The 24,761-nt window shown below is 42.2% G+C and overlaps 1 protein-coding gene across 5 annotated transcripts in view; it reads right to left on the bottom strand.

Annotated features, from left to right (window-relative positions):
• Positions 1 to 3,190: 3,190 nt before the first annotated feature.
• LOC130212557 (mannosyl-oligosaccharide 1,2-alpha-mannosidase IC) overlaps positions 3,191 to 24,761 on the bottom strand; it is a 183,627-nt gene continuing 162,056 nt past the window's right edge. For 4 of the 5 annotated variants that reach the window (XM_056443557.1, XM_056443561.1, XM_056443560.1 and 1 more), the window contains exons 5-12: positions 21,711 to 21,804; positions 17,107 to 17,234; positions 16,920 to 17,013; positions 15,294 to 15,409; positions 12,302 to 12,521; positions 8,276 to 8,448; positions 5,761 to 5,876; positions 3,191 to 4,748 (exon numbers count right to left, since the gene is read on the bottom strand). In XM_056443557.1, coding sequence (XP_056299532.1) covers positions 4,607 to 4,748; positions 5,761 to 5,876; positions 8,276 to 8,448; positions 12,302 to 12,521; positions 15,294 to 15,409; positions 16,920 to 17,013; positions 17,107 to 17,234; positions 21,711 to 21,804 — 1,083 coding nt within the window. In that variant the 3' untranslated portion in view covers positions 3,191 to 4,606. Of the gene's footprint in view, positions 4,749 to 5,760; positions 5,877 to 8,275; positions 8,449 to 12,301; positions 12,522 to 15,293; positions 15,410 to 16,919; positions 17,014 to 17,106; positions 17,235 to 21,709; positions 21,805 to 24,761 lie in introns of all 5 variants that reach the window. The other variant, XM_056443558.1, reaches the window with a different exon arrangement.

Genomic DNA, 24,761 nt, shown 5'->3' with positions numbered 1-24,761 from the left:
ACTCGTCTGTCACCAATATCCCCGAGGCTCTTCAGATTGGTACCCATTTATATTTTGGGCATTGTTGCCCCCCCCATGCGATGTGGGTTGGGCACAGTGCATGCAGGTGTGTAATGTCTCTAATCAGGATGCTTTATATTGCTTCTCTGTGAAGGTTTTGGTTTCTTAAATGTCCTGAAGAAATACAGCTGTTTATGACCTTGTTTTCCACCATGATGGAGATGTGTGGTGACATAAAAAAACCAAAAAGATTCCACTGCTTTCCAGATTACGTTAAGTTTTCTAAACTTCCCATTAGACATGCGGAGCACACCACCAGTGGCAGAAGGCCCTAATAGAAATAACCAGGTGTTCTATGGCAATAGAATAGGAAAGCCCACAACAATATTGGTGGTAGTAAAGTTTATTATTTTAATTCAAAATTATCACCCTACCACTGAAATATATGAGTTTGCATTTACTAAATGTAGTTTTGAGGGATTTGTGAATGAACAACAATGCAACAGGAAAAGAGGCCAGAGGCAAAGAGTTAGAAGACGGCGCCTGAAGGTTTCATGACTTCAAAAACATTGTGGGAAAACATTTTTCCCACTTTCACATTTAATTGCTCGTACCTTTCCAAATATGTAGCGTGAACTCTGTAAATATACCTCAAACCCTATTGTGTCAGTGTAAAACAATATCGTAGTATGATGTCTTGTGACTCAAAGCGGAACACTTAGATGTGTAAATATGAGCTGGAATGTGAATTGTTTCTGTCATGAATGTTAAAATGCCGACGCTGCAGTTTGTGACGCACCGCTTACCGCTCTCTGCAGATATTTACAGCTTTGAAGATGCCAGGTATTGTTGGATCAACTTTTCTTCTCCAGGACGTGACATATCCCACCGTTTCTCTGAGGTACGTCTTAGACTTTTACTGTGGGTTTGACCAAGCTTACACATTGCCTTTTTACCTTCGCATTGAAAATGCCGGAAGGTTATGTTTTGATCGCCGTGTATTTATTTATTTATTCATTTATTTGTATGCGTGTTATTCGCAAATCTCAAAAAGTATTGAACCGAATCGCATGAAATTTGGTGGGATGATTGTTTATTATCCGGGGACCAGTTGATTAGATTTTGGGATCGATCGGGTCAAAGGTCAAAGGTCATGAACAGGTCAAAATCTTCCGCAGAACTCAAAAAGTATTGAACCGAATCGCATGAAATTTGGTGGGATGATTGTTTCTTATCCGGGGACCAGTTGACTAGATTTTGGGATCGATCGGGTCAAAGGTCAAGGGTCATGGAAAGGTCAAACTCTTTTTTTTTTACCATAGCACGATACATTTTTGTCCAAATTGGCATGCAACTAATGCCAAAATGTTCATAATTCAATGCCCAATCTTGTGATATGCGAAGGTATGCGCTCTACCGAGTGTCCGTTCTAGTTTATATGTGTCTTCATTGCATTGGAGGTTATACAGTGAGGTTGTGGGTTCTCTGAGTTGTTCAGTAAGGGACATAATCTGCACTGCTCAAAGGCACAGGAGGGTTTGATCCTATGAGCCCCGTGAGTGAAGTGCCAGCAGAGTGTCTGGTGAGGAATATCTTACCGTAGTTGTTGTCAAAGCAGGTTAATGTAGTTAGTCACAAAAAAAGTAATCCTATAGTATGTCAGTAATAAGTCATGTTTCATGACATTTTTTAAGTAAAAAGTATGCCCAAAGAATCATAAAAAGACAGTGTGTCTAAAACAATCATGTTATACTCTAAATAAAAAAAATCATAGTATCGTACGTCGAAAAAATATAGTGCATAAAAGTCCTAATTGTTATATAAAACTGAATTATTGAAGGTACTGGTGTGTTGCAAGCGCCTGCAATTTCAGAATAACATCACATAGCAGATGGAATATGTGTCTGATAAGAAATAGTACGTCTGCTTCTCACAGTTCGCTACTCGCCTCACACAAACGCAACACACACTTGTTATGTTGTTACAATGGGAGGTGGGGGACGAGGCCCCGTCCTGTGAGAGGGGGGGGGGGCGATGGAGCAGACCAGCGCCAATCCGAGATGAGGATGACGTCACGACATGTGGGTGCTTAGGGAGCCGTATTTGGCTTGGGGGGGGGGGGGGGGGGGAAGAGTCGTTTTTGGCGAGGACCCCCGCTGTGATCGCAATCGCATGCCAGCTCGTATTTTACATGTGATCAGAGATTAAAAGTCTCCCGAAACAGAGGAGAGAACGAGAGAAGGTCGTTGGCTGAATTATTCCGTTGCCAGGCATCCGATTCTGATCCGTGCTAACATCGTACGGAATAGCCCAAAAAAAGTTAGCGGAAAGAATTATAAGACACGACTGTGGTTGTAAAACAAAATCATAGTGTAATATAATAGGTCATATAAAGGTCATGACAATGCATGGGCGATGGAGATATATCAGACAACCCTTTATCAAAGTGCATTGGACCTTTGGGGTCTGGGGGCATTTTCTCGATTTTACACAATTTCTTAAATTCACCTTTTAAAAAATGTCTACGGTTTAGCTCCGGTATTCTTCGGCTGGCTTGAAAACAATATTTTAAATATTATTCCTTTGTCCTCGCCGATTACCGGGAGGGAAAGTCGTGGATTGCAGCAGAGCGCTGCATGCCTCAATGTCGGAAACATTGGCCCTAAGAATTTAAACATAAGCACATTTAGAATTAGTCCTTTTGGCAAGATTCATATAACTAGATTCATGAAAATGTGACTGTTGAATGTCAACCGTGTCAAGAATGAATGTCGATTTATATTTAAAAGCAAATGCAAAAATCCCTTCAAGCCATCACACTGAAATTAGGATTCTGACAGCCGCTGGAGTCAAATGGTTTGGGGAGGAAGGTTTTACATTTTGCTTTGTTAGGCTGACACCACGAGAGAGGAGCAGCGGCTCAACCCCATTAGTCGCTTTCTCCTTGTGATTGCTGGAACTTTCCACAACCTCGAGACATTCCCCTTCAATTTAATCTGTAATGAGCAAATACCGAAACAAACGCCAGCAGTAAATAAGTAGTTTCTTTCCTTTTTGCGAGTCACTGCATGTTTCCTTCTAACTTAAAGCAGCACAATTATTTGTAAAAAGGGCAAAGTATTTTACTTTGTATGTAATTTGTAAGCAAACAAGGCTGATCAAAAAAACACACGCACACGCCACAACTGGGATTGTTTTAAATGTACAAAGTTGCACAGGTCTTTTTATCAGTATTTGAAAATATCCAACAATGAAAGTTAAATCAAACAGTAAGAATAAGTAATAATAATTAATATCAGCGATAACTAGACTTAAGTCAGAAAACCTTAGTTTTTTTTTTTACTGAAACACCTGAGGGAAGCAAATCAAAAGAGAATCCAGAAGAGAAAAAAAAACATTGAAGTAAAAAAAAAGAAAAAAAAGAAAAGATCACAAATTAAAATCAAGACAAGCTCATACAGGGTCTTCCACTTCATCTGTATGTACAGCACAGTCACTCCACAACTGCAGGACAGCAGTGATGAATAGAACAGTGATGAAAACGAGATCTCTCTCCACTCTCGGGCTCACGGCCTTTAACCTCAGTGTCGTCAGCTGTGTGGACTCGCATGTAAACGGCAGGGTGAAGCAGAATAACGACAACAGAAACGGGGAAACCCATTGGGAGATGGAGCACATGTCTTCTTTTACCCTTAATGCATGAATTACAGCCACAGAACGGACAGGACTCCATGAGTTACTTTGATTTGAAAGGCTGAGAGGACTGAGAAAGCGTTGTCCTCGTCATAAAATAACCCGAGCATACGACGGAAAGCCGACCCAACATCATTTGTTTTTTTCATTGTCCCCTGGATGCATAAGACACTGCCCCTCGCCTGACACCTCCCAGCTTTTTAAGAAATTAATTCAAGCTCGTTTCAAGTAAGAAACATGACATCAACATTAGTTTGGAGGTGAATTTGAGAATCACGTGTGTGTGTTTGTCTGTACATTAATCAATAATCATTACAATTCAAGCCGTATTGTACATTGTTTTACTTTCAGTCAAAACTCACCAAAAAACACATTACTGGAAAGAGGGAAATAAAAATGCAAAGAAACCTTTGGTCAAAGAGTGTAGTCGCAAAGGAAAAGATGCAATGACATTAAAAGGAAAACATTCGTCACTTTAAGTTGAACGAAACGACAAACTCAAGAGCAAAACTCACGTGGTCTTCAATCCGCTTCTCTCTCTTTCTAACACTATGGCCCATAAGTTCAACCCTCCTCCCACTACATTTGGGTCTGCAAGTTATACTGGTTTCCTCACGGAGGAAAGAAGGAAAGAAAAAAAAGGTGCTCTTTTCACAAAAGTCACGTGTGTCTTGATTGTTCACAAGAAAAAAACAAAACTACGCCAGCAGGAAGTCACCCCTCGGCGAGAAGGATATACAATCACAGCGTAAAACGACGGCGTCCTTTACTGGAAAGTAGTCGAGAGTCCATAACGCACTCCTGAAAAGACTGAACCGGCGTTGAGTTGGTGGTCGCCATGTTGCTGCGACTCTGTGTTCACACGGGAGCCGTGCTAACGCGTCCGTCTCGGCCGCCGGGGGCGCGTTCGGCCTCATTCGGACGCCGTCTTGCCCTGCGTCGCTTCGTCCCGCTGGCAGTTCTTGTGGATGATGGGCAGCGGGTGGGCTTCTGTATTAAAGACCCAGTCCTCCAGTGGGAGGAGGTCGTCGTCGGAGAAGAGCAGGTACAGATACCTGAGCAGAGAGGAGAAATGCATTTAACAGTTGGATTTAATCCAAACCTCGGATCATTGAATACTTCTGTTTTCTGTGGTTCCAACAAATCCATCAGAGTGACACGTCTTCACTCTCGAGGATTGCACCCCTCGTTTCAACTGTCATTCACACATCAATGGTTTCAGCTCATCAATCATATTCTTGTGAACGGGACCTTCGGTACATGGGTCTAGTACATGCTCATGTCATCTATTCTCACAACCAAGTTTCTAACCAGCTTGTTGGACTCGTTGCTGTGAGATGAAAGGAAAGATAGCGACATGTAGCTTTACATCCTCCCGTTCAAAATGTCATTTTTTTCACTTTTTTTTTCTTTCTAAATTCAGATTGAACTAAAACTCCCTTTAAGAGCCTCTTGATGTAGAAATTAGTCGGTTTCCGTTTAATTTGTTATATTTTGAAGATTCAGAAAGACAGGAAGCCGTGTCTAATACCGCTAATACAGTTACAATAAGTGAGCCATATGGTTTGAGGTAGAGGGGAAACATAATTACTGTCCCGCTGGATGAATATGTGCATCAGCGTAATTACACTGACCAAATTCTTGTGAAACCTGATTACTCTGACCATCCTGGCCCGTGTTAATAAAGCTGACAAACAAACTTCATCAACAGGATCGTTCTGGTGGGGAAAAAAGAAAAAAGAGGCCGAGCCTTTTCTCAACTAAGATCTCTTCCCAAGATAAATTCGTATTTCTCCATTACGGCCGTCTTTCCTGTATCTTCACATTTAAAGGCCAATATCCTCGGTGACATGTTTTATCATGAGATTGAAGACGACGATACAACTCCAACGATACCCATCCCTCCCTTTTTGTTTTCGCAAGCCTCTTAATTTTGTTCACCAGATCAGATCAAAAGGTTCCAGCATTGGACCCTATTATTACTTTCTACATCTCTGATGGTTCATGCATGCATATCGTAAAATAAAAGAATAAAGAAGCCATTTGTGGTGAGGAAACGGGACTTACTTGAGTGTCTCTGAGAGGAAGAAGCTCTGCTGCATGTTATCGTGGCTGGCTGTCATGGAGTAAACGTCTCGGATCCCGGAGAAGCCCGACTCCACTCTGCAGTGTCGCTCCAGGGCCTGAGAGGGAGAGGGCACATTCAAATCCTCAAGAACATTCATGTGTTATTTTTCAGGACAAGGTAAAGACCACTTCTTACATTTGCCAGCTTGATTGTACAAACAGAATCAATTCTACTTCCTCCATGCATTCATATTTATTCACCAACTCAATCAGCTCTCACACTGTGGGAGGAGCTCTTACACTGTGGGAGGAGCTCTCACACTGCGGGAGGAGCTCTCACACTGCGGGAGGAGCTCTAACACTGTGGGAGGAGCTCTCACACTGCGGGAGGAGCTCTCACACTGTGGGAGGAGCTCTAACACTGCGGGAGGAGCTCTCACACTGCGGGAGGAGCTCTCACACTGCGGGAGGAGCTCTAACACTGCGGGAGGAGCTCTCACACTGTGGGAGGAGCTCTCACACTGCGGGAGGAGCTCTCACACTGCGGGAGGAGCTCTTACACTGCGGGAGGAGCTCTTACACTGTGGGAGGAGCTCTCACACTGCGGGAGGAGCTCTCACACTGCGGGAGGAGCTCTCACACTGTGGGAGGAGCTCTTACACTGTGGGAGGAGCTCTCACACTGCGGGAGGAGCTCTCACACTGCGGGAGGAGCTCTAACACTGCGGGAGGAGCTCTCACACTGCGGGAGGAGCTCTCACACTGTGGGAGGAGCTCTTACACTGTGGGAGGAGCTCTCACACTGTGGGAGGAGCTCTAACACTGTGGGAGGAGCTCTAACACTGTGGGAGGAGCTCTCACACTGCGGGAGGAGCTCTAACACTGTGGGAGGAGCTCTCACACTGCGGGAGGAGCTCTAACACTGTGGGAGGAGCTCTCACACTGTGGGAGGAGCTCTAACACTGTGGGAGGAGCTCTCACACTGCGGGAGGAGCTCTAACACTGTGGGAGGAGCTCTAACACTGTGGGAGGAGCTCTCACACTGCGGGAGGAGCTCTCACACTGTGGGAGGAGCTCTAACACTGCGGGAGGAGGTCTAACACTGCGGGAGGAGCTCTCACACTGCGGGAGGAGCTCTAACACTGTGGGAGGAGCTCTTACACTGTGGGAGGAGCTCTCACACTGCGGGAGGAGCTCTCACACTGTGGGAGGAGCTCTCACACTGTGGGAGGAGGTCTAACACTGCGGGAGGAGGTCTAACACTGCGGGAGGAGCTCTCACACTGCGGGAGGAGCTCTAACACTGCGGGAGGAGCTCTCACACTGTGGGAGGAGCTCTCACACTGTGGGAGGAGCATCCATCCTCCCCACTGGAGAGAGGAAACCCTCCAAGTGAAACCCTGTTCCTCTGATGCATCATGGTGCAGCGAGAGGAAATCCTTGACGCCGCAGCAGTGCGTCAGTACACGGCTAACGAAACCGTAAAATGAAGGAACGCGTCGAGCCGGCTGCACAACTGGAGCCGGAGCAATGCTAATATCTGACACGGGCTAATGGTGAGTGGCTGAGCTAGCCTCGCGGATTAGCACATTATGACCCCTGCTCCAAAGGGCTGGCTTATATATGCTAATTAACAAAGACCCCGGTGTGTTAACGCTTGATGTTCATGAAGGGAAGCGGTGTGCGCCACTTTCAACCTTTGTGCCCGATAATTAAGGATCCGTCAAAGTCGTCAGCCGGATCTCTCCACTTCTGTGCACACTAAATTAACGCTAAATCTATCACGCCAGCCCGCTAGCGTTGATTCCAGCTAACGTCCTGTCCACTGCCACATTAATAACGGTGCTCCCTCCACAACCTTCACCTCCCGCCAGTGTGATTGCTTGATCGAGCAGCTAATGTATCGTGCCGTACGACATCACGGAGGCAGGCCAGGGGGTAATTGAGGGTGTTAAAGGGGCTTGACATCATGGTGAGGACAATTTATAAAATCAGAGTCCGAGCTACGCCTCAGAGAAATGTCGAGGCCATGTCCCAATTAAAAATAAGGTGGAATTGTGAAACTAATCTTTTTAGCACACTAGTCTGAACATATGACAATATGTCTTTCTGGTTGATACATCTGAAGACACGTCGTCATGTCTTGAATATTCTGATGTGGTTAGTATGCACATTTAAAGTTGTTGAATAAGATATGACCAGAGATTTTAAAAAATTAAAAAATTGGGCCAATACGGAATGACGTGTATATATATATATGTGGGTATATGTGTATATATATGTATATATATATATATATATGTGGGTATATATATATATATATTTTAATTCAGTTTATTTTATATAGCCCGATATCACAAATTTGCCTCAGAGGGCTTTACAATCTGTACACATACGACATCCCGACATTTTTGTTTTTATATGTACATGTTTGTGTATGTGTAAATATATATATAAAAAAATATATAAAAAGGCAAAAAACATTTGAAAATGTCATGCTCTGTTGGAGGAGCTCACCTCGACAGCTTCCCAACCCCACTCTCTGTACTTGGGGTCGTGGGTCAGCCTCCACATGTACATGTAGCTCTCGATGACCTCCGGGCGGAGGATGTAGTACCGGTCGCTCAGCCTGGTCGCGGTTGCTTCCCCTCCGCCGTCAAACCTGAACGCCTCCGGTCCCAGTTTGGTGGCTGACGGGAGGAAAAGAAACACAAACAGAACTTCTTTATCCGAGGGGAACTTTTCCCACAGATTGGCAATCTCCAAAAAATCCGAACACACTGAATGTTTTTCTTTTTTGCAGGAGAACAAAACATCCCAGAGCACAAAGAACATTCAGTTATTGTTAGTTTCCCCCCAAAAAGGGCTCAAGGTTAAACCAATAGGACCTCTCCAGCGTTCCAGACGGTCTGTTGGCTTCTCTCTTTCTTCCTTCCTTCTTACTCTTCCCCATTCTCCCTTTATATTTATATCACAACACAACACTGCATGGCAAAGAGATTCTATTCATGATACCGCACAAAGGAATCTATTCTCGCCACGGTCAGGCCAGGAGCATCGGCATAGCAACGTCTCAGAAACACGTTAGAAGTGGAAGGTGTATTATGGCGAGGCTGACATTTTCTTTCTGCCTATTGATTTGTTGATTTTTTTTCTTCTCTGGCTTATCATTTGTGATTTTGCGAGCGGGTTCTCGGAGGGATCGGCAGTATCGGCATCCGATTGGACCACACGCTCATCCTGAACAAGAGGTGGGACAGGCAGCAGGGCCACCTGGTCCTTTATAGTGCGTGTAAACAGGAGGAAAAACATCAAACAGGTGCTTTTCTAGTTTTAACTGTAAACATTTTACTGTATATTGTGGTAGATTTGGAGGAAATTAGGGAAAACTCAGCAAGCAGGAAACATTTCGTTTCAATTTAAAATCTCAAATATGTCTCAGAGGGCTTCGCAATATGCTTTTTACCCTCCATTTAGAGGGAACAGAGCAGGGATCCCTCCTCCAGGACGGACATGCGTACAATATGTAAATACAGAGTCGTCAGAAGTAGCATGATGACTCTCTGGAGCCGACAGCGTTTCATGGTGTGAATTCACAGTGTGTTGCCGGTGTCTTTATTCACCTCATCCACAGAAATACATACACCTCTAATTCAAACAAGCCTGTTGAAGACACACTGCTTTATTTACCATGTGTTCTATGGACAGTTGTAAAAAAAGGTTAACTTTATTAGCCACTATGATTACATTTGTATTCTTTTTATTTAATCTGCATTCACCAGACATATTCTGTATTGGGCTGTTGTCAGATGAGTTATTATTGCCGCATGGTACCTTTAACTAAGGTCTTGGTTACATTAAGCAAAATATACATCGCTATTGCACTGACTTGGCCAGCACAACATCATGCAACAACAACAACAACTAGAATGGGCACTCGGTAGAGCGCATACCTTCGCATATCACAAGATTGGGCATTGAATTATGAACATTTTGGCATTAGTTGCATGCCAATTGGACAAAAATGTATCGTGCTATGGTAAAAAAAAAGATGTTGACCTTTCCATGACCTTGACCTTGACCTGTGACCCGATTGATCCCAAAATCTAATCAAATGGTCCCCGGATAATAACCAATCATCCCACCAAATGTCATGCGATTCGGTTCAATACTTTTTGAGTTTTGTGAATAACACGCATACAAATAAATAAATAAATAAATACACGGCGATCAAAACATAACCTTCCGCATTTTCAATGCGAAGGTAACAACAACAACAACGACATACATCGATTCCTAATCCCACTTCCTGCCTACTGACAGCTCGTAGTAATTATCCGTGCTGTTGATGCTTGTCATTGGAATCAGGATCAGAGGTAACTCGCAGCGCAGACAACACAATCAATTGTTCCACAAGTTCCTCGTCGGAGCAGCACGTCTGTGTCCAACAGCATCTTTTGAAGTTCGTCCTTTTGTTTTTTTCTTCCCACCTGGGGAACTGAATATCAACCTTCTGCATATGATGCATCACTGCATCTTTTCACCAAACAGTTTCCAGTACATTTCCTCAGGCAAAATCCGGTGTGCTGAGTTCTATTAATTCCCCGCTGATCATTAATGATTACAGATCCAATAGAAACACATGTTCCTATTTTTGAACATTAGTTAGAATAAGAGATGATGGCTCTGAGTGATTCATGCTGTTTAGTCTTTCAAATGTACTCTATTATACATCCGCTCGCAGTAGAAAAGCACGACGCTAAGTATTGCAATTCTATTACCACCGTCTCTCTGGAAGGTGGTAATAGAATAACATAGGTCCATGTTATTGCTCCCCACGAGACCAGATATGATCCTCCAGCGTCGGTCTGTAGCGGTGCAGGTGGCAGACATGCAGAGCGGCGGCAGGAGGAGAGTCTTCAAGGTATCACGATTGAAGACAAAGCACGTGCGACAGCAAATCTGGCTTCTCTCTCTCTCTCTCTATTCGCTGCTAATCCAAGAGCCGCCGAGCACCATCCAGTTTTAATGAGTGAGAGAGAAAGTGTCTGGACGGCTGTGAAAGAGAAGCCTTTTGGGTCTGCAGATCAAAAGTATGCAGAGCGTATCAAGGAACCCGTTATGCGATGAGTCACGTCATCCCCCCGGAGAGGCGGAGGCGAGCGAACACTTGAGGAGGATTCCTTACAGCCCACCCAACAGTGGAGGGGGAGCTTTAAATGAGCAAAAGGAGATTATTGTCAGGGCCGAGACAGATGCCGGGGAGGAGAAGAGATCAAACAACAGTCTTTCCACAAAAATAAAGAGGAGTCAGGCTTGTCTCTGGCACCTGACTCCTCTTTTTCATTCTCTATTGCATTTTCCCTCCTGGGTTCATAACTATGGCAACTCCTCTCCTCTGCCTCATTTATAGATTGGAGACGCAGTAAATGTGCCCGTGGACTTCAGTTTTTATTACTCTTCAATAGTTTATCTCCATTTCCTCTCCTTGTCTCTATTCTTTTCATTCTGCCCGCTGAATTATAATAAAATGTGATTATCGGTATCTAACACACTTAGACACCTCCGTGTCTGCTGCTGCTGCCTACAGCTGTGAGACGCCGGAGAATAATAGAGGGCTCTACTTTTTTTCTTCTCCGCAGCTCATTATTGAGCCTGTTGTCTCTCGGTTGAGGTGAAGCCACCGAGAGCGATTCTCATTTGGAGTCGGGGCAAAATTGAAACGCCCGAGGCCTTTTTAATTTACAATATCGCTCTCTGAACGCCACCATCGCCTCTCTTAAGAGAGACAGATAAAGTGAACCGTGATCGAGCGTGAGCTCATTTCTCATAGTAGGCAATGAATTGGATCCAAAGAGTATAAACACCAAGCAGAAATTATTCATGAGTCCAAATGTCATAAGATTGGGAAGCAATGCGTTTTAAGAAAGAAACAATATGATGTGCTTATGAGGCGAAACATTAACTTACGACTCCACCAGACCCTCTGATTGGAGTTCAGCAACAACAGGTCGCATGTCTTATGGGTAAGATTGTATTTTTCAAAAAGTGGGTTGGATTGTTTTTAAATGTAGTTTATTAAGAAAATAATCTATTTCTGACTCAGCCAATCATCCATGGGGATGTGTGTAGATACACCGTGTTGATCCACAAACCAACACGGTGTAGAATGCATTATTTTTAGACGCTATAATGAGAAGTAAGCATATGACCTTTTTTAAAATTTGTTTTACTGGGTTTATTTAATAAGGGACAGTGCACATTAATAAAAACATTTCAGTAAATGTGCCAGAGTTAGCCAAGAGGCTATTTTTCATCTGTAGTCCCAAAAGACCTCATCTTTGAATGTGTGGCTGGATTCTTTGTTTTATTTTGGGTCCATTTCTAGTACTGGATCCTGAATCCTAAGCACGTTCAATTTGACATAGTACATCGATATGTAAAACTAAATGAGCAGTAACTTATCTGCTGCCCTTCTCCTGAAGTCCAGCCTCTCAGAGCCTCTCAGAGCCTCTCTTCAGCGCTCCTGACATTTCCACTCACCTGAGCGAGTGTAGCTCTCGTGGCACGTGTGCGTGATCTCGGCAGCCAGGTCCAGGAAGTGTTGCCTCTTCTCCGGCGCGCCATCGTCTGCGCCGATGCCGATCATGCCCCCGGAGAAGCAGGCCAGGTGGCCCATCTTGTGGTCCAGGATCCCGCCCCTCCACTCGGCCATGTAGGTGAGACCCCCGGGGGACTTCTGCACCAGATTGGCTTCAATCGCCTGCAGCGACACGAGGTCAGGAGGATTTAAACCAGCATTAACGTATGGTTACAGTGGGTGACTGGGAACTGAATATGATAACTACGTTTTGGTGATGATGCGGCGGTAGCTCGTTCCAAATGAACCCTAAAAAAGTACAATAACTGCTGTAATGACGCCATTAACACAAAAACTAGTTTTAATCTGACGAATTCTATCTATAGACATAGTTTTCTATCAAGCTCTGTTTATGTGGACAATCCTCAAACATGGCTGTGAAACTGTAAACGTCTGCATTTATATTCAAAATTATAGAAAATATTTTGTACAGTAAACCTCTGAGGGATTTCATCTAACAGCCTCTAAAGGTCCAGTACAGATTATTTAATAAATGTAGCAACTAATTTAATTTCTGCCTTTTTTGCAGCCATTTATTCATTTTTTTGCAAAAGAAGAATCTTACGAGATAATTTCTGAACTAATTCTACGTTATTTCTTTTTCTCCCCTTCTCATCTATTCCGGGCTCATTTTTGCATTTTGAGTACAGGATTGTTATTCAGCAGCAACCCTCCACGAAGCGCTCGTCATTAAAAGTGTACATTTCCTCTCTAATCTCAGGTCCAATCATTCATCCGATTCGGGAACAGCTCTTTTATGATCGGGACATTAAGACATCCTCTTTTAGATGTCTATGTGAAGAGCATTTGATTTGTGGAGTGGGATATTTTTATTGCAAATTACAATCAGTACTGTAGTATTTATATATTTTTGAATCCTTAGCTGTATGAGAGGAACCTGTCATGCTAGATGAGGGTTGATAAAGATGAAATTGTATGAAAGCTTCTGAATATGTTCTCGGAAAAAAACACATTGTTGAGGGCTGATACTTTACTGCTAATTAGCTGTTGTTAGCAGTAATCATGACATCGTCTAATTGGAAAATGTTCTCTCATTCGACACTGTTTTAATTAGTAATCCACTTTTATTTGAATGCCAAAGATAACGAGCGGTGCTCCGCCTTCACCTTAGAGCTCCGTATAAACACACAGTGTAGAACTTCATCTGATAGCACGGGGGTCCCTGGCCATTTAAATACCACGTCGCAGACAGCCTGTAATTAGCAGTTATGCCTCTGGCTTGACCCTCCGATGAGAACTGAGGAAATCTCAATGGCAATTTTAAGTTATTGTCTGTCACACAGTAATTGCAGCCGGATGGAAAGTGCTTTACTCTGACATTATCTCCATTAAAGACGGAAACACGGGGCTTACTGGTGTTTTTTTAATGTATGTGTATAGTCTACTGTGCAGTGCTACAATTTTACACGACAGTTTATAAATACATGACTCCCATCTGTCTATAATCAAGGTATGGCGCATTGAATAAAAGCATCCATTACAGCCACACGTCAGCTTCTGAATAGGATCCACTGAGTGTCAATAACAGAGAATCATCTCAAGATATGGGCATAAAAAAGGGGACAAGAGGACACTTTGCGTTGTCATTATTTCTTAAAGTATGTAGACTGCGGTATGTAAATGTCATAATTACTTAATTTAATTTAATTTGCTTATGTATCGGTATGTAAATGTCATAATTACTGAATTTAATTTGCTTATGTATCGATATGTAAATGTCATAATTACTTAATTCAATTTAATTTGCTTAAAAGTCCTGACAACTCTGTTAATAGGTTGTAAAACTAATACTGTACAAGTCATATATATACATATATATATATATACTGTATATATGTATACACATATGTAAATATATATATTATTTACATACATACATATGTATATTTATAATATATTGTGGATCTCACTACTTGTGAGTGTCTCAGGTTTAAGAAACAGCCAGCGCTCTAATAATGTCAAACGAGATGTTTTATTAGGGGATTCACCCTGTGAGAAAAGGGGCGGCCCTCATCCATCAAGCTTCCAGCAGTCACGCTCACCATGGTCATTAATTATGGCTTCAACTGCAAAATACTTGTTAAAAATCCCTCTTCAATGATGCCTTCGTGAGGACAAAGAATACACTTATACCTGAACGCTGCGGCTCTTTTTATTCAAGTCTGAATAAAGCCATGAGGAATATCGTTACTATGTCTGAATGAAAAAACACATTCACTGTCCCAGATAAATGAACTCAGACTTCCAACTACCCCCACACATCTTAACCTTTTAAGCACAATGCTATTTGGAGGCCTCTGCTCCGAAAATTAAAAAAAATATTTAAATCATTTTTACCCTTTTAAACATATTTTTATTTTGTTCAGGTGTGTACATATCAGTCTATATGTTACTGGGTAAGAGTAAATGAAGATGGCACACAGAAAAAATATTAAAATGTCAGGTCCGAATTGAAAAAAAGCACTTCCAGGATGACTATATTTTTGTAATGAGGCAGTTGAAAGGTTTAAAACTCTCAAAAATCATATTAAAATATGTTAACATTCTCTCTGCAAAGTTTGACTTTGAAAAAGTGAAGCAGAACAAAGTTAGAGAGGTTTTAGTACAGAGAATTTAGGCGAGGTCTCCAAAATGGACATTTTGTATTTGAATTTTCTCATGTAACAAACCATATATGTCACTTTTAAGTTACACATAGTGTTTAATAAACACAGCATTTTTCAGCTTTAAAAAAGTACGCGTAGCTCTAGCTCAGTGGGAGATGGGTCGGTTTCAGAGAACGACACATTTTTAGGCTTGTGCAGATGACTAACCATCAAAATTTTGTGTAACGGAGCCGTGCCGAAGCGTGAAATGTGATTCAAATCTCCATACCTCCAGCGCGCCGTAGTACATTTTCTTTGCGCCCTCGTCCGTCTTGTCCGACATCAGATATGATTTGATCAGATACTCGTAGAAACTATCCCCGAGGCCTCCGATGGAAACGTGATCTAAGAACGGGGAATAGGACGGAAAAACAGATCCGTACGAAAATATTCAGCAGCTTCACGTACAGGTCTGCGTTCAGGTTATCTGACACTTCTTAAAAAGCTTTAAATACAGTCTGTGGGCACATCGGGCTGCTCAGTCCGACCTGGAGCAAACACCGTCACTGCTGCTAGCTGCAGACGCTTCGTAGTTAATAGTCAAGTGTCGATTTTGAGCAAAAAACAAAATGTATAAATAAATCATTCTCATTGGTTAATCCATCCATTTAATGGCAATAATGAAATGAATTATCCCATTATAAATGATTGTATTCTGCTGGGAAGCACTCAATAAATATGATCTAATTTGAAATGATTCTCGGCCATATCGTTCTGGTTTTCCATAATACTTTCACACTGGCCAGAATGATGAGGAAACGGGTATTAATGTGCGCCCTATGTGGTATTAAAAGGGTTCCAACAAGTCTTACATTTAACTTTGTGAACCCGATGGAAAACCATATTATTTCATTCACACTTCAGTGTTAAAATATGCAAAATAAATAGCATTTTTCATATTTTTGTATTAATTTATGGTAAAACCGTGGCACGTACGATCAAGTTCCATGAACTCCTTTCACTGATGGTAGGACATTTGGAATGATGTAAAACAGCTTTAGAGTGGTAACTGTAAGTCCACACGTTCAAACTCATAAACACGAATATGATATTGCATTGGAGGCGTGCGCACTGCAAGTCTTCATCCATCCACTCGGGCTCTCTGAATGCACACACACGTTTGCCGACTCCCCCACAAGGTCACACAGTGCTGCTGTGTGTGTCCTCGACAAAGACGGAAGAGGGTGAGCTGTGAAGCCGACATATATTTCCCCCCCTTTTGTTTCAATAAATATATACAGTTTCGCCTCTATACAAACTCCCCCACAACAATTAGCCTCTGCAGTCATCCAGATTCCCACTGTTTCAGTCCCAGCGTCGTCTTATATTATTATTATACAAATTTAAATAAACTCCTTTTAGGTAGATCGGAAAGATCCAATTTCCTGAAGTAATTGAATTCATTACATTTGTAATTTCCCAGAGCAACGGGAGCATATAGCCTTTGCTATGAGCCTGATATTAAAAAATGAAAGGAAATAGACGGATGGGTGGGTGACATAGATGAGCAGCCATAAGAGCTTTGGCACGTGAGGGGACTCGAGGGCCGTCGGTGGCGTGTCAAAGCCACAATGAAAGAGTCGGAGATGGGAAATGACATTCAATGAACTCAAAGTCGGTTACTCTAATCCCACATTGGGAAAAGATCATTATTGTCATATTAAGAAACAAGATGGACCTGCCCTGGGCAGCTCAGAGAATGATATGTAGCAAAGGTCATCAAAGGTCATGTAAATCTTTAAAATAATGCATGAATGCCATTGACCTTCATCGCAAATTGAACTCTACAACTCAAATGAACCCATATTTCTACGATAATCTCCAGAACGAAGCTCCCAGCTAACACGGTACTTACGTTGGACCCAGTTGCCGCTGACTGGACTGAGGAAGTTGGGGTACAGGCCGTGGGGTTTTTCAATCTTGGTCAGTAGTTTTCTGATGTTCATCACCTGCACAGACAACACGGTACAATGGCTATCAGAATACTCACAATCCATGGTCATACTTCAGTCCAATATGGAAATAAACGGTATAAATCAAACCTTCTCTTTGTAGATGGGATTCCTGGAGAGCTCCGACAGATGGACGAATTCGAGATGAAGAGTCCCGAACTCAGCCAGGATGCTGCTCCCGGCTGAGGCCCAGCCCCAACTCCAACTGGTGCCACTGCAACAATCACCAAGCAAGTAGACTAAGTCTCATGGCTGTTAAGGACTGCCACTTTTGGGAGATTAGTGCATATGTGCAATTAATTTCGAACAATGAAGCACCAGTTAACAGGTGGCATCAGTGTCTCTTCACACTGTGCAGCTGACACTGTGTGTGTGTGTGTGTTCATTTCCTCTCAAGGTGGGAGAAAGGGGAGCCTGAGGCTCCAAAACAAGCCTGTTAGTCAAGAGCACCGCTTCCCTTTTAACTGTCATTAGTTGTGTGTGCTTTCTTATTTGATTGTTTTTCAGATTTTAAATGTTTGAAAAGTAGAGAATTTGCTGATTTTAACAGATTCATCACGTCCATTTTTGTTTTCTTTACCTTGGAGTAAGGGATGAGTTACTTCTTGCCAGCAACCATGTTCACTCATCAACATGTATGTGCTGTAGTTAAAAACACGTCGACAGTATGCAGAGTTAGTAATCTACAGGAGGATAAGAAGAGTGTCGTACCAGTAGTTTAAATCTGAATTGAAATGAGTGGAATATGCAAACAAATACTGGTATGTTCTGATATTTTCAAAAATAAAATAAAATGTCAAATGAAAGCACCAAAGGTTCATGAATGCAGTGCATACTGTAGATCTAAATGATTCCTCTATGCAGCACAATCTTCTGGATTTCATCCTGCCACCTGTTCAGGTGAGACAGGGAACTCGTGCTTCTCATGCTCCTCCTGTATCGGCACCAGTGTCACTTTTAGAAGTGATTCTTGCTATTACATTGAACACTGTTACAGAAAGTCGCCCATTCCGAGTGCCTCTCTTCTTCCGTCTGTGCTTAATGCATCATAACAGACAGGTTTGATTTCTGTATCCGCTTTTCAGATGGAAATCAATAATATAATCTACTGCATGTCTCCAGAGACGGGTGTAAGGCATCCCATCCAAAATGTATCGATCGAATTTGAACATTCAGCTGTTGTCAGTTGTGGTTTTCAGAGATGGACCATGTATCATCCTCCTAAAGTCACTCTTTTTCAGCGGTGTGCAACACCAACGCTGAAACAACTAGAACGGGCACTCGGTAGAGTGCATACCTTCGCATATCACAAGATTGGGCATTGAATTATGAACATTTTGGCATTAGTTGCATGCCAATTGGATAGAAATTGACCGTGCTATGGTAAAAATAATATTTTGACCTTTTCATGGCCTTGACCTTTGACCCGATCGATCCCAAAATCTAATCAAATGGTCCCCGGATAATAACCAATCATCCCACCAAATTTCATGCGATTCAAGAATATTTTGACCTTTTCATGACCTTGACCTTTGACCCAATCGATACCAAAATCTAATGAAATGGTCCCCGGATAATAACCAATCATCCCACCAAATTTCATGCGATTCCGTTTCATACTTTTTGAGTTATGCGAGTAACACGCATACAAATAAATAAATGGTGATCAAAACATAACCTTCCGCATTTTCAATGCGAAGGTAATTAGTCGAATAAACTTTAGCATTTGACATGAAATGAATCCTGAACAATTGAGCTTCTAAAATGTGAATATGTTGTTCTTTTCTGGGTATGATGTGATAGTAGCAACCTGTCAATCACAAGGTAGTGACGCCTTAAAGCATACTCGGCTTTACGTTCTCTTTGACTCTAAATGGGACCAACATTGACTTAATGAACTTCATGCTGTATTGAAGAAGACTTGAAACGAGCGACTGAGACCAAAAACTCATATTTACAATGTTTACAGAGTGAGCCGTAGAGTCGTGACTTCTTTCGAATCAAACTTATTTTGCAACCAGAGGAGTCGCCCCCTTCTGGCCATTATAAAGAATGCACACTTCAGGGACTTTAGCATCGGCTGCATTAACCTCAACTTGAAACCTGACAAATTCGGCTTAAAAAACGTTCCCAGAAACTATAAACATCAAGGTCAGAAACACATGAGACCATTATATTTTATTTCCTCAAGTCCGCGTGGGTAATGTCACTCTGCAAATATAATTCTCAGTTAATGTGTGATCTCTGAGACGGTGCACTAATGCACGGCCGTGATTACTTGAGGCCGAATGTGCCGGTAGAATGACTTTACATATCCTCTAATAGATGCCGGAGACATCCAGTAATGAATTGAACTGAATTTGTAAGAAGGGAATACGATGGAGGGAGATACAAAGGAGGGAGGAGGGTGAGGAGTGAGTCAAAGAGTTGGCCACTCTGATGAATGCATCCATTAAAAGTTTGGTGGCTGCATCGTTAGTAGCTCTGACTCGAGTCATGGCGGATTCGTCCTTTAAGAAAATCAATCTGAGAATTAAAGTGGCTGGTGTGTGTGTGTGTGTGTGTGTGTGTTTGTTTGGAAAGGTGGAGGAGATGGGAGCATTAATCTTTTCACCACATTTAACAAACACACACACTCACTCTTTCAAAGCTATCAGAAAAGAAGGATGTCACGCATAATATCTTGGGGAAATTGGCATTTGTGTGCATCTTAACAGAGGAGCCCAAACAAATAAAAATGTTTGTTGTTGACGAGGAACACAAACGTGTATTAAATACAACTGTGATCTTTCAACATGAAGGTTTGAAGTGCCATCAGGACCATCTTCAGCATCTTTAAGAGCGTCTTAGCGAGAGCAGTCGAGACTGCTCACATTTTATTGTTCTTTTAAAATGTCTCTTTGTTTATTTGTTAGGGCGCTGTGTATTATAGCATACACACAGATGTTGCCACAGATTAATTAATTTCCATACAATGAAAAAGTTTCTCCCATCGTGTGAAAGTAGAGCCAACATCTTAAAGTTCTCCTCTAGGGACGTTTTTTAAATTGTAAAAGAAATACTATGCTATGATCAATATTCTTTGTTTAATAAAGTTTTCCCAACAAACAAAAAAATGCTAAAAACGCATAAAAAGAAAAACTCCAGGAATTATGGATCTGGCCTCTCCCTGACCAGACAACGTGTGGAACAAAAATACAGACTTCTCTTTGCTTGTCAATCTTTTCAGCACTTAAAAAAAAAAAGATCTGGTGTGTGGTGCGATCTGAACTTTAATATTATAACATCTGATGCATTGTACCAGCGCAGATACACGTAATTGACGCCTGCATATGTTTGACAAATCACAATAACACACACATGCAGGAAAAGACTCAGAACACCAAGTACTGCACAGGAGTCCTTCACTTGTGAAAGAAAATACTCCACACGGACTCAACAGCACCGGCTGTGCAGCAGGACTGAACTCCCCTGTGTGCAGACGGGCCGCTCGTGTTCTGTTACACATTTCACATGTTCGTGTGTGTGCGTGTGTAGAGTGGATAGGCTTGTTTGTGTGTCTGCATAACACGTTGCTCCATGCACCCCCCATGACCCCAGTAGGGGCAGCCCGGTGCGTCCTGCCCAGCTGCAGCACAGGCCCATGTTGGTGATGCAGCAGGAATTAACTGAAGAAAAAAGGTCATTCAATCCGCCAGCAGCTGTCCGGCATGCGGCAGCAGGTGGACGACGAAGGCGCCGGGAAGTGTTTTACAAGATGAGATTGAGCAGTGAGAAGATAAACCGGAGTAAAAAAGAAAAAGAAAAAAAGATTGAATAATTGTAATATTTTTGATGCGTTCACAGGAAACTTCACCAAATGGAATCCTGAGGTAAACTTGCTCCGCCGGTGTTCATTCATGAAACGGAGGTAAATGCACGAAACGGAGGTGAAGCCAGAATGTCGGCTAGCGAGGATAATTTGACGGTCACAGCGCCGTTATCGGCGTCACGTTGTCACAGTTTTCCGTCTCACTCGACAAATGTCAAATGAAAAAAGCGAGAGGCGCATCGCGCGTCGCCGCTCTCGCTTTAAGAGAATCAAACCAGAATCCAAAACACGGAGAAATTCACGATCTGAAAATATGAAATGTGAAAAAAAGCTCGACGCGGCGTTGCGCGAGCGCGGCATTAACACGGGTGTGTCGGTAACGATTTTTTAGATCAGAGAGGTAATGGTTCGGAACAGATTAAAAATTAACACAAATCATTCAAATGCAAGCAAATGTTATTCACGATCCTCCGATGTAGAACACAGATGAATTATTACCAAAAATAGTATGGTCCGATTTATTTTCCTTATTTCATCTCTTATTATTTATTAGCAACACACAATTTCATGTATTTTCAACAAATCAATGTGGAGCTGAATTTGTAATGAAACGACGAAGAAGTAGACAAATCATCTTTCTCCTTTTAGAATATGAACGTGTTATGCAATAAGTTGAAATCCAGTGTTGTCGTATGAAACTGAGACTTCAGAGGGAGGTTGAAGACACTATTGGCCTGTTTTGTAACTCGGCTCACGTCTCTTGAATGGAGCGAGGATGAATGCACCGATTAATGGCAGCCACAGTGATAACCTGATAGGGTCTGTTATCAGGATGGAGGACTTCACGAGGAGGAGGAGGAGGAGGCTGGTGCCGAGACTCACCTCCCCAGGTTAATGACTCCTCGGGGGATCCCCGTTGGCGTGTTGAAGGCGGGCAGCAGCTTCTCTCCCAGCTCCATCACTTTACTTTTGTACATCTGGGGAAAAAAATACAGAAGAAGGCAACCTGGTAAATATACAAACGGCACATATACGACATGGGCAGGAATACACATATAGACATGTACATAAATATTACAAAGATAACGTAAGAGCCACAAGGACAAAGTATATAAATGACGTCATGACAGCAGCAGGTGAATTTAACGAGCTGCATTAGGCAGTTTTTCTACCGTAACAACGTAAGAACAAGACCGTAAGATCGTATGAAAGTAGGATAGAGTTTATTTGTTTTTTGTATATTGTTGAATTAGACAATTTACTAAAGCAATAGTACGCCTGGGAGATATAAAATAAAATATCTGATGAGGCTGAGACACTTTTTTAGGTGGAGCAAGAGACAGTTAACTGTGTACTGCGTATTGCGAAGCCTTGGAAGTCCTCGGCCGAGAAGTTATACTCTGTATCGGAACCGTTATTGACTATTGGTAATATTTTCAATTAAACACTTTTTAATATAATTTGTCATTCTCCAGACATTCTTCCTCGGTCCTGCACTCGAAGATTTTTGAAACACAACAATATAGTTTAGGTATCTTTGTTTACTTCAAATAAAGACAAGCAGAAAAGAAAGCTACGATGTCGCGTTGTTTCGCGCAAGGAAACAGGAACTCGGTGCGTCTGCAGCTCGTTTGCGGCGTAACAAAACGCCGCGACAGAGAACAACTGGCGTCGTCTGAGCCACGATTAAACCAGCCAGTCACAGGCCTGCACACATTTCCTGTCCGAAGCTAATTACGTGAAATATAAGGCCTGCTCCAACACAACTCCAGCAGGATTAAAAGCAATCTCATCGATGCAATCCTGTACAACAGTCCATTTAAAGCCGCTCTTCCTCCGCATCTCCATCTCCACTGGGCCCGACTCCCCGAGGCCGAGGCAACAATGATGTATCGGCTTATGAGCTGCATTATCAGTCTCCATTAGCCGGTGGGACCAAGGCTTGAAAGAAGAAGGGGAAAAAAATAAATAAATTGAAGGCAGGTGAGAAAGTTATTGAAAACCTGGACAAAGAAAGAGGAGACAAAGGTAGCGGAGCAGAGGCGAGAGGAAACGGGGAGATTCGTAGAGATGAGAAAGCCTTGAAGGGAGAGAGAGAGAGGAGGAAGGGATTGAGAAGAGACGGACATGTTGTCCGGAGGGAAAACAGTCAGGACAAAGAGCAGCCGGAAAAAGAATTTGCGAGCTCGGCAGAAGTACTGAGGAAGACGAAGAGAAAGAAAAAATGTCAATAAGCTGTGGAGAACTCACTTCCATTCGCTGGTGCACTCTGCATGTGTTTACCATGTAAAGTGCCTTTGAGTACCTTCCATCCTCTTTTACTCAATGCTTCATCCTTAATTCACATCTAGTATTTGAAGACATTTCAAGCAATACGTAGACTATTCAGAAGTCTCTCCCTCCTGGGCTTAACGTGCCTACCCATGAGCCTTTGCATGACACGCTCACGCATGTTATTGGAGACGAGAGAGGGAGCTCTGTCGGATGTTCCCAGCTTTTACAAACACAGCGCACATCGCACGCTCTCACCGTGAAGACCAAGGGTCGCCAAATAGTTCCAAAGTAAATAAATGGGATGATTGAATGAGTGAACAGACGAGACGGTTTGTTGAATAGACAACTCGAGTTTCCAAAGTGCAGTTTTCAAAAGGGAGTTTTAATGCCAGCTGGTGAACAAGATATTCTCACAGATGCTTTGAAAATGTGTTTTCTGTTGCACAGGTCGAACATCTACCTGAAAAATTAAGCAGCGCGTGGAATGAGCTCTTCCACTGCACTCAGGCGGTTCCCTTAAAGCAGGATCTACCGGACTAAATAACACACCGGGAGGGTTTATCCATTAGCTTAACGCGTTTCATCGGGTTTCTTGGGCTATTTCTTAACCCTCCTGTTACCTTTAGGGTCAATTTGACCCCATTCAATGTTTAATGTCGGTGTTCTTTGTGGTCAATTTGACCCCAGGCTGTTTTTCACTGTGTCAAACATATAAGAAATATAAACTTTTTTATATATTTAAAAGGGCTATTTAGGTAGTCGACAAACAAACATAAAGTACCTCACACTTAAACTTGGGAAACAATATTAATTCTAATAATTTTCTGGAGGTTTTAATTGCTGGGGTCAAATTGACCCCGAGGGTAAAATATGTTAGTAAATGTGAAGGTAACAGGAGGGTTAAATCACTCCATTTACTTAATTCATTTGAGTGGGAAATGTGTCCACTATTTGTCCCCAAACTCAACACAACAATGAATCAATAGATATTAATGAAGTATTGCCTGATATACACTACCGTTCAAAAGTTTGGGGTCATCCAGACAATTTCGTGTCTTCCATGAAAACTCACTTTTATTTATCAAATGAATTGAAATTTGAATAGAAAATATAGTCAAGACATTGACAAGGTTAGAAATAATGATTAATATTTGAAGTATTAATTTTGTTCTTCAAACTTCAAGCTCAAAGGAAGGCCAGTTGTATAGCTTATATCACCAGCATAACTGTTTTCAGCTGTGCTAACATAATTGCACAAGGGTTTTCTAATCATCCATTAGTCTTCTAAGGCGATTAGCAAACACAATGTACCATTAGAACACTGGAGTGATCGTTGATGGAAATGGGCCTCTATACACCTATGGAGATATTTCATTAGAAACCAGACGTTTCCACCTAGAATAGTCATTTACCACATTAACAATGTATCGTGTGTATTTTTGATTAATGTTATCTTTATTGAAAAAACAGTGCTTTTCTTTGAAAAATAAAGACATTTCTAAGTGACCCCAAACTTTTGAACGGTAGTGTATATTTTTCTGATAAGATGGCAGAGTGGTGGAACTCGCCAAAGAACAACATTGATCCGATGTGACAGCCGACAGGTCGCTCTCTTCCCTTTCAGTTGGAGTTCCCTGTTGGATGGAGGAGGAGGCTGGAC

The sequence above is a fragment of the Pseudoliparis swirei genome, chromosome 22, assembly GCF_029220125.1.
Source record: "Pseudoliparis swirei isolate HS2019 ecotype Mariana Trench chromosome 22, NWPU_hadal_v1, whole genome shotgun sequence".
Lineage (NCBI taxonomy): Eukaryota > Metazoa > Chordata > Actinopteri > Perciformes > Liparidae > Pseudoliparis > Pseudoliparis swirei.
Note: the sequence above shows the minus strand (reverse complement) of the source record. Positions and strands in the feature narration are given on the sequence as shown.